This window comes from Anser anser (assembly GCF_964211835.1).
Source record: "Anser anser genome assembly, chromosome: 15".
In the NCBI taxonomy this organism is placed as follows: Eukaryota; Metazoa; Chordata; class Aves; order Anseriformes; family Anatidae; genus Anser; species Anser anser.
This window is the reverse complement of record NC_139736.1, coordinates 12,802,955-12,817,235: the sequence shown is the minus strand read 5'-3', so window position 1 is coordinate 12,817,235 and position 14,281 is coordinate 12,802,955. Positions and strand designations below refer to the sequence as shown.

Genomic DNA, 14,281 nt, shown 5'->3' with positions numbered 1-14,281 from the left:
CCCTAGTGCTCCAGGTGGGCTAGAGGAGAGCATCGCCTCCACCCCGGGTTGGGTGGGCACGGAGGAACCCCTAGGGACCTGATATTTTTCATTCTCCGCCTCCCTTTCGTCCCTCAGTGCACTTCTTCACATACGACCGGGAGTTCATCATGCAGTACTGCCAGGTGTCTGCCCTCCTGGAGCTGGAGTCGCTCCTCTCGCAGCAGAGCCTCAGGGAGGCCTTCTCTGACGCCGAGCTCTCCACGGCGAAGCAGAGGCACCAGCAGGTGCAGGACTACATCCAGGTGCGCAGCGCAGGCGCTGGCTGCGGTGTGCCCACGGGACGCGGCTGGGACCGAAACGCCCCGGCAGGGCTGTGCGAGCGTCCCCAGCGGGGCTGTCCTCTGGGCCTCCCCACTGTGACCCCGCAGTGTCAGGGCTTTGTCTGGCAACATCTCGCTGCAATCACTGTTAAAAGTTTGTAAAGCGCTGCGGGGGGGGGTCCTTTTGCCTCTTGGGAAAGGTGTGTGGGGAGAGGCAGGGTTTCACTGTGGGATTTTTTTGTGGTGGTTGTTTACTTTCTGAAAGGGATCCTCTATTTCCTCTTTTGGCAGCAAATGGAGGAGATATGGCGTGAGATGCGCTGGATTATGGATGCCCTGCAGCACGCGCGGTACAAGCAGCCTTCCTGTGGGGTGTCCCTCAGCGGGTTCCTCAGCACCTCAAGTAGTGCCATGAAGGAGAAGACCCAATCCTCCTCGTCCCACCTCAACTTCCTTCCCTCCCCAGCACCCTCACCAGAGACCAGCCGTAAGCTCAACTCCGGTAAGGGCCCGGCTTTGCACAGGTCCTGCTCCCGCTCATGCAAAGCCGACGAACATCCCCTCTTTGCTTCCCTTCCAGACCTGCACGGGCTGTCGGACGAGGAGGGCTCCTCTGAGGTGTTCCTGGCCACCGACAGTGACTACGACTCCAGCAGGGCGCAGAGCCCAAAGGAGCTCGACCTGGTGTCCTCCTCCTCGGGGCCCGAGTGCTGCAGCAGGAGGGCGACCCGCAGCCTGCGGGACAGCGCCCCGGACGTCCTGCAGAGCCACGAGCTCCAGCCGGTGCCGCTGCCCCCGCCGGAGCCCCGGCCGCCCCCCGAGCTCTACGACAGCGACTTTGTCCTGCCCAGCCGGCAGATCGAGCTGCTGCGCATCACGGAGAAGCGGCAAGCCTACTGCGTCCGAACCAGCAGCCTGGACTTCCCCAAGCCGCTCTGCCCGGTGGCCAGGAAGTCCTGCCCCGGCTCCGTCGATAGCTCCCCGACGGAGAGCAGGACCCCCGGGGGCCACGGCAGCCAGCTCAGGCTGGGGACTGGCTCTGCACCCAGCCCCGAGCGCGGCCGGACGCGCTCGGCCGAGTGGACTCCAAGCTTCCAGGAGCCACTGGAGCAGCCCGGGTGCTTGGCCGACCGTGGGAAGAAGCCGGGCTCTGTCACCTTGCGGGTCTGCCCTCAGTACGAAACCGGACTCTCCAAAGAGACCAGTGTCAAGGTACCGGAGCCTACTAAAGGCAGCGGTGCGGCTCTGCCGTGCCCGGGCCAGCAGGATGGGGGAGGCAGGCACTGCAGGCTTGCGTGGCCCTCTCCTGGCTCTGCCGTCTCCATCCTCTGCCATGCTGAGGGTGAGGTCCCCAGAAGACCCCCGGCGCTGCTGCCCCGGGTCCCTCTGCCCCCACCACACTGCGGGGGACCCCATGTCCCCTGCAGCTCAGCCCACATGCCCGCCTCTGCTGCTGAGGGGGCCGGGCCAGGGCCACCGGCTTAGCCAGCAGGGTATTTTGAGGAAAGAAGGCAGGGCAGCCGGGGTTCGGCACTCGGCCCTACTGGCAGCGGGTTAGTGCCACCCAGGGCAAGCAGCCTCGGCTCCGTGGTCTCTGCGCCGCTCCCTCCAGCCACATGCACATGGGAAAGGGAGCAGAGGGCAGCTTGCCTCAGCCCTTGGAAGGGGTAGGAAGAGCCCGGCGTCACCCTGTGGGTCCTCTCTGTTTCCTCCCTGGCTGTGGCAGGGCTTTGCAGCTGAGCTGGCTCCTGAAGCGCCGGGCTGCCTCCACTCATTGGAGCCCACGGGCACGCAGCCCAGGCAGGTCCCCTCTGTGCTCTGCCACCTCCCTTACTTCCAGCCACAAAGTCCTTCCCCTCTTGAAGCTTCCCTGGTGAAATTCCCAGTGCCACCATGCCGAGCGCGGCTCGCGGAGCAGCCTGGGTGCAACTTGTCTGCAAAAGGGTGCAGGAAGAAGCCGGCTGTAGGGCTGGAGGTTTATTGCCAGGCAGTTTTGATAGCCAGTTTCTCTTCACCCAGCAGGGATGTTAGAAGCAGAGGGAAATCTGACTCGCAGTATTTATTTTCCATTTGAGAAATTACCATAGATTTCTATGCAACTGAAGTGCAGCCCTGGGTTCCTGGCGGGCTGCCCACGTGGCTTTTGAAGTTGCAAAGCTCGGGACATGCCTGCTTGAAAGCGTTTTACGATGTTCTCCTCGAAGAACCAAGTTCAAAGGAAAGGCTCCTCGGCTGGCGTAAATCAGCTGAGCCCCATGATGATTGTTCGGAGCTGGCAGGATTCACGTGGGCCGAGGGCTTGGACCACCCTGCCGGGGCACTGCCCGCGGCGCTCCGCAGGCCCTCACGGATGTGCCAAAGGAAACCGTCGCCTTGCCCGGCCGAGGACGGATGGCCCGGCCGAGGGCCTTTGAAGTGAAGGATCGGGCTCCTGACGGCCGCTAGCAGCCAGAGCCCGGCGGTGCTCGTGCTCTCGTCCTGGCTCGGGATTCAGAGGGCAGTCCCCAGCGAAGCGGTGAGGGAGAACAAGGAGAGCTGGTGGGCAGAGACCCCCAGGTGCTCTCAGAGGGGATTAACTTGAGCGCCGCTTCCCAAGGAGCTCAGCACCAGGGCGGCTGTGGTGCTGGGGGTCTGGGTGCTTCTTGCAAGAGGGGCTTTGACGCCTCTATGCTGGCAGGAGCAGGGCCGAGACCGTGCAGCCCTCGCAAGCTGCAAGCAGGGTGCAGTGTGGGCGAGCCGTAGGTGGCAGGCAGGACAGCCACTCTGAGCTGTGAGGACGAGGACGGAGGGTGCAGCCGGGGGGAGAGAGGTGCGGGAGCTGGGCCCCGCCATGCCGCGTGTCCCCAGGCACCTCGGCGGGGCCGTTCCTGCCCCCGAACAGCTTGCGGAGGGCGGCCGTGCCGCCACCTCGTGCCGCCCCGTCCTCCTCGTCCCCCCCTCACCGTCCGTCTCTCCCACCTTTGTCTCTCCGCAGCTGCACATCACCAGCCAGACGTCGGCCGGGGAGGTGGTGAAGCTGGTGGTGCTGGAGATGAACGACGTCTCCCGCGGCGTGCTGGGTGGCTCGGCCGCCTTCTGCTACGGCGAGGAGCAGCTGGAGCACTTCGGACTGGTGTTCGCCTCCGAGGAGAGCGAGCGGTGGCTGCCCGATGACTTCCTGCCCCTGTCCCTGCACGCCGCCCGGCCCGAGGGGCGCTTCTACGTCCGCATCAAGGAGACGTCCCCCCTGGTGCTGCAGTTCGGGCCCGCCACCACCGTATGAGAGGAGCGGCAGCGGCGCGGGGCCTCGGCCCTGCAGCAGACAGCGCGTCTCTGATGCTTCCTTCTTCCACAGACACCCTCTCATCAGGCGTCCGCGGGGTGGAATGGGATCATACCGGGCTGTGTGTTACTTGTTTGTGTTGGGGTTTTTTGTTTTTTTGTTGTTTTTTTTTTTTTTTTTTAACCAAAGAGACGTCGAGACTCGGTTTTTCTGACTGCAGAAGATGAGGGTGGAGCGCGGAGACCTCAGAGCTTGGGAGGAATCCTTGCAGGAATGGAATTTTTGAAAGCAAACATTTTTAAGGGGAAAGGGGGGGGGGGGGGAGAGAGAGGAAAAATATTACACGAAGGAGCAGCAATACTCTTTTTTTTTTTCTTTCTTTTTCTGAAAATCCTTGTCTGGGATTTAGTGAAGGAAGAGCCACAGAGGATTGCTGGCTAGAGTCGCGGTGTCAATGAGGAGAGGGCATGATGCACAAGGACAGCACTGAGTAGGGTGTTCCCTATCCATCCTCGTTTCACTGTACCTGGAGAAACAGTTCTTGCACATAGTTCTCAGAACAGAACGTGTTTTGTTTTTGTTTTGTTTTGTTTTCTGAAAAAAAAAAATGTGCTAGAGACACTGGAGTTGTATAGGAGGTGAAGACCCTTTTATTTGTTTTAGAGGCAAAAGGAAGCAACGCCACCAGCCCCCCACTCACATGCACGTGTACGCAGCTGTGCTGACACCACCACTAGAGGTTTGCTATAGGGCATCTGCTGCAGCACACCCAGCACCACCTTGGGATTCCCTTTCCTCCTCGGTTGCTGTTTTGTTCTGGTGATTGTGAGTGGCCTCTCTTGTATGTCCTACAGCATGACACTTTGTTAGCAACTAGGTCTCTTGTTCACAAGGTTATTTTTCTGATCTCCTGTGGTCCATAGTAAAGATGACTGCTGCTGACTGTGTATTGCTCTCTTCCTTCTCGCGGCCTGATGAGCAGGGCCTCTCTCCTTAACCCACGTCCCCCAAATTATCCCTAGCTTCAGTGGCTGGGCCTGCCTTTCCCAGGAGCGGTTAATGGGATGCTCTCAACCCAGCAGAGGTTTGTGTTGGCACACACACGTGTGCAGGAGGAACAGGCAAGTTAAAGGCAGTGATCTGTCACCTTCAGGTGTTGGAAACCTGACGGCTGCAGGGCCCGAGCACCCGCAGATGTGCAGTTACACACACTGCTCCTGTCCTGCAGCCTCCTCCAAGAGACAAGCACGTGGAGAAGAGCATGGAAGGCGGCTGGATCTGCCTTGCAGCTGCCACAAGCGCTTTCAGAGGAGAGGCAGCAAACAAGGACCGGGGCCAGCACCCCTCGCAGGTGAGGTTCCCCTTCTCCAGGCCTCACTGGGTCGGCCGCACAGCACCGGGCCACGCAGTGGGGAGCCAGCATGGGCCCGCGACACCCCACATCAGCCTGGCCGCATGGATCCCCTGGTGGCACCTCCGACTGGGGCAGGAGAGGGCTGGTGGACAACTTCTGGGAGTCACAGGCTGCGCCCAGTGTTAGGGCAGGGCCGTGTCCATCTCATCTTCTCAAGTGCCTCCATGGGCACATCCCAATGTTTTCTTTCCAGGTCCTGAAGCCTTCTATCCTGCCCTTCCCCACGGCCAAGGAGTGGAAGCAGACGCCAGGCGGGCTCTGTGTGTGGCCGTGGGGAGCCCGTGTGGCTGCTGGAACCGGTGTGGAGCCGGGAGCTGTGTGCACAGAGGTCGGTGGTTCCCCTTTTTAAGGTTGTTGCACATGCAGGATGGTCTCTTACCGTTGAAACATAGCCCTGGGGCTCAGCAGCTCAGGGCATGAAGGGGCACTGAGGCTCTGGGACAGGTGGGGCAGGTGTTGCTCTGTCACAGCATCATTTCACAGAATCACAGAATCATCTAGGTTGGAAGAGACCTCCAAGATCACCTAGTCCAACCTCTGACCTAACACATTTGACTCGGCATGTTTCCCCTCACTTAGGGCTAGTGGCACTGGTGACAGCAATTTGGCAAAGGGACTTTCCCAGTGGGTGCCAGCCTCACGTCCGTGCTCTCACACGTGCCATGGAGGCAGGTTCCCAGAGCACCTGGCCTCAGCCCTGCTTTCTCCTGGTACTGGGAAACAAAGGACCTGGGAGAGGCATCATTGTGCTTGTAGTGCTTTCCCCAGTATTTTAATGAGAAAAGGAAGCTGGAGTCCAGGAGGAGCCCAGGGGGATTGTGTCTATGCAGACCGGTGTCTCCGGGCGCAGACATCCCCATCCCTGCAGTGCCCATGTCCCCAGCTGCCAACATCCCAGAGCAAACACCACCCTGCCCGTTGGCACAGGCATCCACCTGCGTGCCCCACACCTACCTGAGCCCAAGCAAGAGCCTCCAACCACGCACAAACCCTGCGCTGGGGCCATCCAGCCCGGGTGCCACACACGTGTGTGTACCTCACGCAGCCAACCCCGAGTCCTGGTGGCTGGAGCATCCCTGAATATCTCATCCATGGGAGGGCAGATGTGAGCAACACTGATTCGGGGAACCGGGAGGAACGACGAGCACGGGGAACTGGGAGAACTCACGAGCAACCCGTTGTGCAAGAACCCAAACCCAGTAGAAACGCTTTGCTTTGGCAGCACCGCTCGTCCCCTGCTGTTAAACCAACAGCAAACCAACTGGTCTGGGGCTTCCCCTCCCCAGCATCAGCAGGGACATGGCAGGGCCCGAGAGCAGCAGCAGGAGCTGCGTCTTCTCCCTGCCCTGGGGGCTGTGGCCGGTCCCCTCGGCGGGGACAGGCGCTCCTCTTCCAGGCACTGGGAGCACCAAAAGATGCCGCTGCAGAACACTGTGTGCTTGGTGAGGGCGTCTTTTGTCTCTGTCGACATAATTTCCATCAGGAGCAGTGTTTAAAAGCAGATTGTTGTGTGACGGCGAGAGGCACACATCGGCTTGTCCCGTTCAGCGACCAGGTCTCCTGCTCGCTCCACCCGGAGGCAGGCCCAGGTCCAGGAGCTGAGCAGGAGAAAACTGGCAGAGTTCCAAGAAGGTTAACGGGACTGTGTGAATTTGTATCGCCAGAAGAGCCACCACTCTGTGGTATTTTGCTCTCATTGTATAGATTCACAGAAGTAAACCTAAGTTGTGACACTCTGAGTTTCCTCCCCCAAATCAGGAGCTTGTTGGCATCAGTTCTGAAGCATCTGCATTTCTTTTCTCCCATCCAAAGGGAGTTGCTCAAACAAATCCAGCTTTGTGTTTCCCGAGGTTTGGCTCTCTGAGTATGAGACATGTTTTTTTGTTTTGTTTTGTTTTGGTTTTTTTGTTTGCTTTTTGTTTATTTTCCCTGGGACACTTCTCTCTTGTATCCCTGCTGTAGAATTTCTTGCCTTGGTTCTGGTTACTGGGGAAAGCTGAGGAGTTACCCTTTCTGTTCAAGCAGCTGCAGTTTCCACAGATGGGAGATGCTCTGAGCCTGCTCCAAGATCTGCTGAAGTCAGTGGAAGCCTTTCTTCCAGCTCCCTCAAACAGGAGGCGAGAAAAGCGCGCGAGAGCCGTGCCAGGCATCCAAAGGAGAGGGGAAGTTCCAGGGTTATTCTGGCACATGCAATTACTAAGTTAATTACTGCTCTATCATCTGTAGGAACTCTGTGCAATTACTGTGTAGTCGCACGGACTGTTTACCCAGGTAGCTTATAAATAGCATCGCCTTGTAATTGAACTGTGGTGTGATCGGATTTATGCCGGGTGAGTCAAGGGGCTGCCGCATGCCCACACTTTCCGTCCCCAGCACGGATGTCCGCTGAGGACGCAGCCACGCCAAGCAAAGCCCTGCTGGCCGTGGCTCACCGTTCCCCAGACAGCCCAGGTTTCTGCGGGAAGCCACACACTGGTGTACTCTGTACGCTGTGGGCAAAGCCACTTCCCATGTGGAACCAGGCTGGACAATGCAGGTTTTAGACCAGGATTGTAATTTCCCAACCACGAGGACACTTGGAAGGGAGGAGATGGGAGTCCTGGTGGCGTTAGCACCATCGGAAAGCCCCGGCTGACTTCAGTGTGTCTAGGATTTCTGGTTCTTCAAACCCACCTAAAGACCGGGCAGCAAACAGATCTTTCCGCCCCGTGAAGACTCCCGGGATGCGGGGAAGTGGTCTGTTCCCAAAGCGACCTGAAAAATAAAACCTCATGAAAACAGGAACCAAAAGCACAAAGGTAAAAAACTCATGAGGAAAACAGTGCTTTATTTGATTTGATTTGATTTTCCATTCAAAAGAAAGAAAAAAAAAAAAAACTAAAAGGACTTTTTAGAGAAACTCATTTTCACTTTCAGAAAAAAAAAAAAACAGTTGGGCAGGACAGTGTGAATATTTACAAGTTTGTTCTAACTCAAGAATTTTGGAAGATACCATTTGTTGAAACCAACAATCCTTTATGAACGTTTATATTGTGGCTAAAATGGTGTTTTTAGTGGGAAGAAAAAAGAAAAACCCAACAGATGATGTGTCTATGGTTTTCCCTCGAGCCCCAGCTTAATCCGATAGACCAAAAACCACACACTTAGGGCTGAGCGTGCATTTTGCTGACTCAGGCTTCAAAGAGATGCAGGCGTACTTGTCCTGAAGAAGTTTGATTTGGTCTGTGAATTAAGATAGCAGCAGGAGGACAGTTTTGCTCTTCACTGGCTGTGGTTGAGCTGCCGGACCACTTTCCTAGGCTCATCGCAGCACCGCTGGAGCGGAGCATCCTATGGTGAGTGGTGCCGTGCCCGTCCCGCTGCAGCAGGACTGGGGCTGGCTCCAGCATCACGGCAGCGCGGTGGCTCAGCAGCTGAGGCTCGTTTTGCCCTGGCAGTGGTAGATGTGTGTGCTGCTCTCACAGCCGGCCACATCCCTGCTGCCCCCAAGCCCCAAAGCACCGCAGCAGAGAGCAGTGCACAAAGTGCCGCCGCTGCTGCCCGCAGTCGCCCATCACCGCGGCATCAGCTGATTCCTGGTGCTCCGTGTTACGGCATCTGGCTTCCAACAGCGCCTTGAAACTGCAAGCTAGATGTGCTAGGTGCTTCAGCCGAGGTCCTGGAAATCTGTCCTGTGTGCTCCCAGCCAGGCAGCCCAGAGGAGGAGGCGAGAGGGGCGAGGTGTCCTGGAAAGGACGAGCAGCGGCTGCTGCGGTTTGCAACTGTGCATCGTGGTGGGGGAGTGTGTGGGGAGATGTTATCTCTTATTCCTGGTCCCGGCACCGCTGTTCCTGCTCCTTCGCGAGCAGCACGCTCCATTCATTTGTCTGTGTTAGGGCGAAATGCAGCCCTGCCTCCTGCTGCGCCGCTCATCGATGCAAAGCTCGGCAGGTCACGGCTGGAGGCTCTCCTACAGCAGCATGGCTTAGATGAGGGTAACGCTTTTGTGTGTGCTGCGGTTCCATGCTGCCCACACAATTTGCCCTGTAATGACACCAGTGAGCTGAAGCCAGGTGCTGAAGCCTCCAGAATTTACCTTGAGGGATCCAGGAAATGACCAATTAATTGCTGGTCCTGGCATCTTTGAAGACAAATTTCCTCGGGTGGCATCAGGCAGAGCAGCCACGAACGCCGCATGCACTTGGGCACAGGAATGAGATGGAGAACTGTGCTCTTGTGCCCCACAGGCAGCATCGGTGGGTGCCACACAGACGTGGACAATACCACGCAGCATCTCCGGGTCCCCAGAGCCCACCACGCACAGCCAGGAAGGAGCCGAGGGCTGGGGACCAGCAGCTTGCAGCAGCTGGTGGCAAGCACAGCCATGGCAAGCATCTCCAGAGAAGCACCAGCAGGATGAAGCAGCAGGTCCCTCACTGCTTGGGATGTGGGGATGGCAGCTGGGATGCCAGTGGGTCAGGGACCCTGGAAGCCCACAGAGAAGTGAAAGCGTAAAATAGAGGCAGAGAATGTGTTGGAGAGCCTCTAGGAAACATCCGTCTGGACAATTTTGTGGTCTTGTTTTCTTCTAGATGACTTTCCCAGCCCTCGTGCTTTGCTAGGTTAACTCCAGTTCAAGTCTCGACAGCTCAACTGGAGAGGTGCCCTGGGCACCAGCAGCACCAGAGAGGTGGCCTGAGCAGGCTGCTGGGCCAGGGGGGCTCTCAGCAAGCACACATGCAGCAGCTCTGTTGGTCATGCACCATGGTTAGGTCTTGTTTTCTGGTCCAAGCTGCGATGGGGAGCCAAGGGAAGACACTCACTCCCTCCATTCTCAGATATCTCCCATTCCATGTGTAGCTGGTAGAGGACAAGCCAAGCCCTTTTTTAATTTGTCACCAATTGTGGGTGACTTCACAGAGCCGGGCTCTGTTGCGCCGTCATGCTCTGGCTGGAAGCAGCTTTGATCTGGGTGTTTAATGAAGACGTTAATTGATAGCACGTGGGGAGGAATTTGAGCTGCTCAGAGCTGTCTCCCAGCCCCTCAGATCCCAGAGCCATCATCCCCTTCAAAACAAAACAGAAGAAGAGTTATTACAAAACAAATCATGTTTGTATAGGCGCTTAAAAAAAAAAAAAAATAGAAAAAAAAGCCCTCTCCAGCTCTGTTCAGCTCATATTACTGGCAGTGCTGAGCTCAGGACACCATGTGCACCATCGAACGCCTTCAGCAAATTAAACCAGCGTCGATGCAAGGAGAAAGAAGGTGCTGCTGTCCCCAGATCCCATCCTGACCGAGGCAGGACGAGGCTGTGGCAGGTCATGCTCCACCTGGCGAGGTGCCCACCACCCTGCTCCACTCCTGGCAGCGCGCTTCCTCCGCCGACGGGGTGCTCCAGCCGAGGATCCCGCAGCCCCGGCGCTTCGGGGAGCTGGAGGCGTTTCAGCGCTCAGCTCCACACGTTCTGGCAGCCATGGCTTGCTGCAGACACTGTCCTTCCCTGCCCAGACGTGCGCTAACTGCAGGCAGCGCCAGGCCCTGCTTAGCTGGAGCGCTCGTCCTTCCGGACACGCATGTTTCTCCCAGCCCACGGCGCATCCAGCTCTGGTCGCTGCTGGCGGAGGTCCTCTTCCCAACTGGTCCATGGGTTGCCTCGTGGCAGCCAAACGTGACCTTGCTTCCTGCCTTTGTGATCTCGCGTAGAAGATGCTTCTGTTCCTTGCCTTGTCTAAGGTACCTGAGCCCCGCTCGCCAGCGGGCTCGGGAGGACGCAGCGTTTTGAGACCTCTCCCCCTCTGTCAGATCGGATCGGAATTGGCTGGTGGACTCAGAAGTTATTAGGAACAGACACCCCCAGACAATGTGATTGCACAAGCTTCATTTCCTTAGAAAACCAGGCCAGCAGAGCAGGAGCCTGTCAGTAAACATGTTGATTCCAGGGGCTCTTCTGCGCCGCGCAGGAAGAAGCGCGGCGCTGGCGCCCAGCCCGCACCTCTGAGCACTGCCTTGTGCAGGGACGCCCGGACACGGCGTGTCTGTCGCAGCGGCGGGCACGTTCCAGCCGGGGGTCACATTGCCCGTGGCTCTTGGCAGTCCCCAACAGCCCGGGTCGTCCCAAGGCAGGCAGGGGAGATGTGGGGAGAGCTGCTGGTAGCACCCATGGCACGGTGTGCAGGGAGGCACCGGCGGGCTTGGGCTCGGTTCTGCTTGGCTGACATGTGAGGACTTCCCCGTGTCCAGAGGCGGGCTGAGGCAGGGCATCGTGGTAACGCACCCAGAGCCCTCCACCTTGCACACACAGAAAGGTGCGGGAGGAAGAGCTCCCCGTGGTCCCGCAGCCCGGCCGCTCCGCTCTCCAGCCTGCCTTCCACTTAGCACTGGGGGCCTTGGGGATTTTCTCCCCTTCCCTCGTGGAGACGCTTAGCCCCACGCTTCCCGGCCCCTGGAGCTGTGGCCTCCCCTCTGCCGGGCTGGAGGACAATCTCTTGCAACACTGGAATGCTCTGAAGTCATTACCTCCCTCTCTAGAAATTTTTGGGGTCAGAGGACATGAGTCTCAGTATCGTCCAACAACGTCAATGAAGCTCCGTTGATTTACACCAGCTGAGGATCAAACCCCTCCCTTTCCTCTCCCATATTTAAGATATTTTCCAGACTTCAGACGCATTCAGAGGAGGGAGTTGATGGCTCTTGGGTTGTTGAAGAGATTCCAGCTTTGGTCCCGGCCTGGAGTAGCATGCCTATGGTGGCTACCCTCACTGCGCCTCGCCGGGGAAATGCCGCGCTCCCACACTTCGCTGGCTGCCTTGCTGGCAGGCTGACCAGGGCAGGCACCAGCGAGGCCACACACACTCTGGAGACACGGCTCCATCACCATTTCTCTCATGGCCAGCTCGAGGAGGTTCCTGCATGCACCAGTGCTGCTCTGCAGCAAGCCGTGAACCCCACCTGAGTTCTTCGCTCCTCCAGCCACAGCAAGACCCAGCTCACCAAAGTCCTGTAGGATCCCTGTAGGATCACCCTGTCCCTCCTGACGCCCTTGCCCAGCAGGGAACCACTGTCATGTAGCCCCACAGAGAGAGTGCCAGGAAGGCTTGGGAGGTTTCCAGCCCCCCGCCAAGCTGCAGGTCCAGCCCCAGCCCAGGGCCAGCACCTGCAGCCTCCGTGCAGCACTGCTGAGCTCAGGATGTGGCCCGAGGAGCATCCCCAGCCTGACACAGCCAGCCACCTGGACCGCAGCGCCTGCCTCGCCGCAAGACAAAAGGCACCCGAGAGCATTAAGGGTTCGATGCGCAGCAGTGAAAGTTTCCTCTGAGCCCAGTGTTTTGGTCTGGGCAGCTGGGCCAATGTTGAGGGGAAGCACAGTTAATATTGCTGATAGCTGGATCCAATTTATAAGGCGCTCAGCAGAGACAATCATCAGGGAAGGAGACAAATAATCTTCAGGCAATTAAATTTAATTGTTCCATCTGAAGATTATTTATCTCCTTGCCTGATGAATGTCTCCTCGAAGCGCCTAATAAATTGGATCCAGCTATCACTGATAGTGGCTGCTTTTCCCTGGCAGCGGGGAAGGGTGTGGAGAGCAGAGCAGCGCTCGGCTCTGTGTGTTGCTTAAGATCTGTCACCTCAAAACATCTTTTTAGCAGACTTGAAAGTGTCCGCAGGCTTTATCAGCACACTGCCTTTGTGCTGAGAGCTTGGCTGTCCTGGGCTGGAGCGTGCAAAAGCTCCTGGACAAGGCGCTGGGTGGAACGGGTTGGGTTATAATGTCATGCACCACTGAAGATTTGGAAACAGCCCTGTCTGTGTCTCCACTTCATTATCATTCGGTCTGGCTGCTCATAAAGAAACCTTCGAGGAACCTCCGGCTCGCTGCCCCTGCCAGCCTGCACTTGGGTGTGAAGCGCTGGGCTCAGAGCCGGGCACAAATGCTCTCTGCGACACGCTCCCTTCCCACCGCAGGTACTTCGTTTGCCCCTGCAGCCACCCCTTGTCCTGTCTTTGGGTATTTGCAGCACACTTAGAGACGTGCCTGCACCTCTCGGAGGGCCCCACACACGGCAAAGTAAGGTCACCCACGTAAATAAAAAAGCGAAGAAAGCTGTGAAAAGCAGTGCAACCAGGAGGTCTCAGGAAGAGGGAAGAGTGAGGGGCACATGGAGGTACGTGTTTCCCTCCGGACAGCTGAATTCCAGGGGGAAGGCCACAAAAACTTCCTCTGCGGTCACATCACCACCTGGAGAGCTGCTGCGGCTGCGCAGGCATCCCGGCACCCTCACCACCAGGGCACTTGGCCCGCAAGTGCCCTGCCCTCCGCCCGGCCCTGCCAGAGCCCATCACGGGCTCAGGACCAAAGCAGGCACCGTGGGAGTCTGTGGGTGTTCTGCAGGCTTGGGTGGCTTTCTGCAACCAGGTCTCTATTCACCATCCAATGGTTGAATAGTTCAGTAGTATTTAATTACTATACAATAACTGTCCCATTGAATTTGATGGAAGACATCATTTTGGAATGCTATTTACAGTGCAAGTTTTCTTACAGAAATCCATGTGTCGGAGCTTTCACCATTACTATAGACTTTAAAATAGGCAGATGTGCCTTTCATGGCCAACTGCATGTTTTGTTAATGGACTAGGACTATCAGATGTGTTGTAAATCACAGGACTTAGCCACCAGTCTGGTGCTTTTCCCCCTCAGAGACCCAGGGCAAGTGAGGAGAGCTCAGCTGCCTGGAGGGCTCCAACAACCGCCGGGCGAGTGCTCCCGTCCCTGCGGCAGCAGCGGGTTTTCCTGATCGTTCCTGGCGCTGTGTGCCCTATGCCAGCACTGCGCCTGCTCCTAACCACCTCAGCTCCCCTTCACCCTCTCTGGAGCAGTGCAGGCAGCTGGCACGTGTGAATCTTCAGTTTCGTGTGTAGACAATGCAGTTCGCATGGGCTGCGCCGGTCCCGCAGTTCCCCCTTCTGCCTCCTATTCCTCATGGTCCATCTAACAGCACGGTTTATCCAACACCTCTCCTCCCTGCCCTCCAAGGCTGAGGGCAGGAGCAGCAGACCTGGAGCCCCTTCAGCAGAGCCTCATTCCCCACATCCCTTCCTCACACAAGCCCTCACCCTGCCCCAGTGCATTTTGCATTTTGCCCAAGCCCGCAGAGCAGCGTCTCGGTCCGTTCGATATTCACCGACAGCTTCAGCCATTCTCGCGGGACTGAAAATCCTGCATGGGCGATCGCACCATCGGAAACAACCAGGAGAGGAGGGGAGGGACGTGCCAGAAGGAAAGCCAGCAGCGGGCTGAAGGTTTTGTTGGAAAGCATCTGGCA

The 14,281-nt window shown here is 57.6% G+C and overlaps 1 protein-coding gene across 27 annotated transcripts in view; it reads left to right on the top strand.

Annotated features, from left to right (window-relative positions):
- Positions 1-4,506, top strand: part of LOC310881792 (ankyrin repeat and fibronectin type-III domain-containing protein 1-like) — a 213,894-nt gene extending 209,388 nt beyond the window's left edge. For all 27 annotated transcript variants that reach the window (XM_083799537.1, XM_083799513.1, XM_083799514.1 and 24 more), the window contains 4 exons: positions 118-284; positions 594-804; positions 883-1,514; positions 3,277-4,506. In XM_083799537.1, coding sequence (XP_083655663.1) covers positions 118-284; positions 594-804; positions 883-1,514; positions 3,277-3,564 — 1,298 coding nt within the window. In that variant the 3' untranslated portion in view covers positions 3,565-4,506. The remainder of the gene's footprint in view (positions 1-117; positions 285-593; positions 805-882; positions 1,515-3,276) is intronic.
- Positions 4,507-14,281: the final 9,775 nt, after the last annotated feature.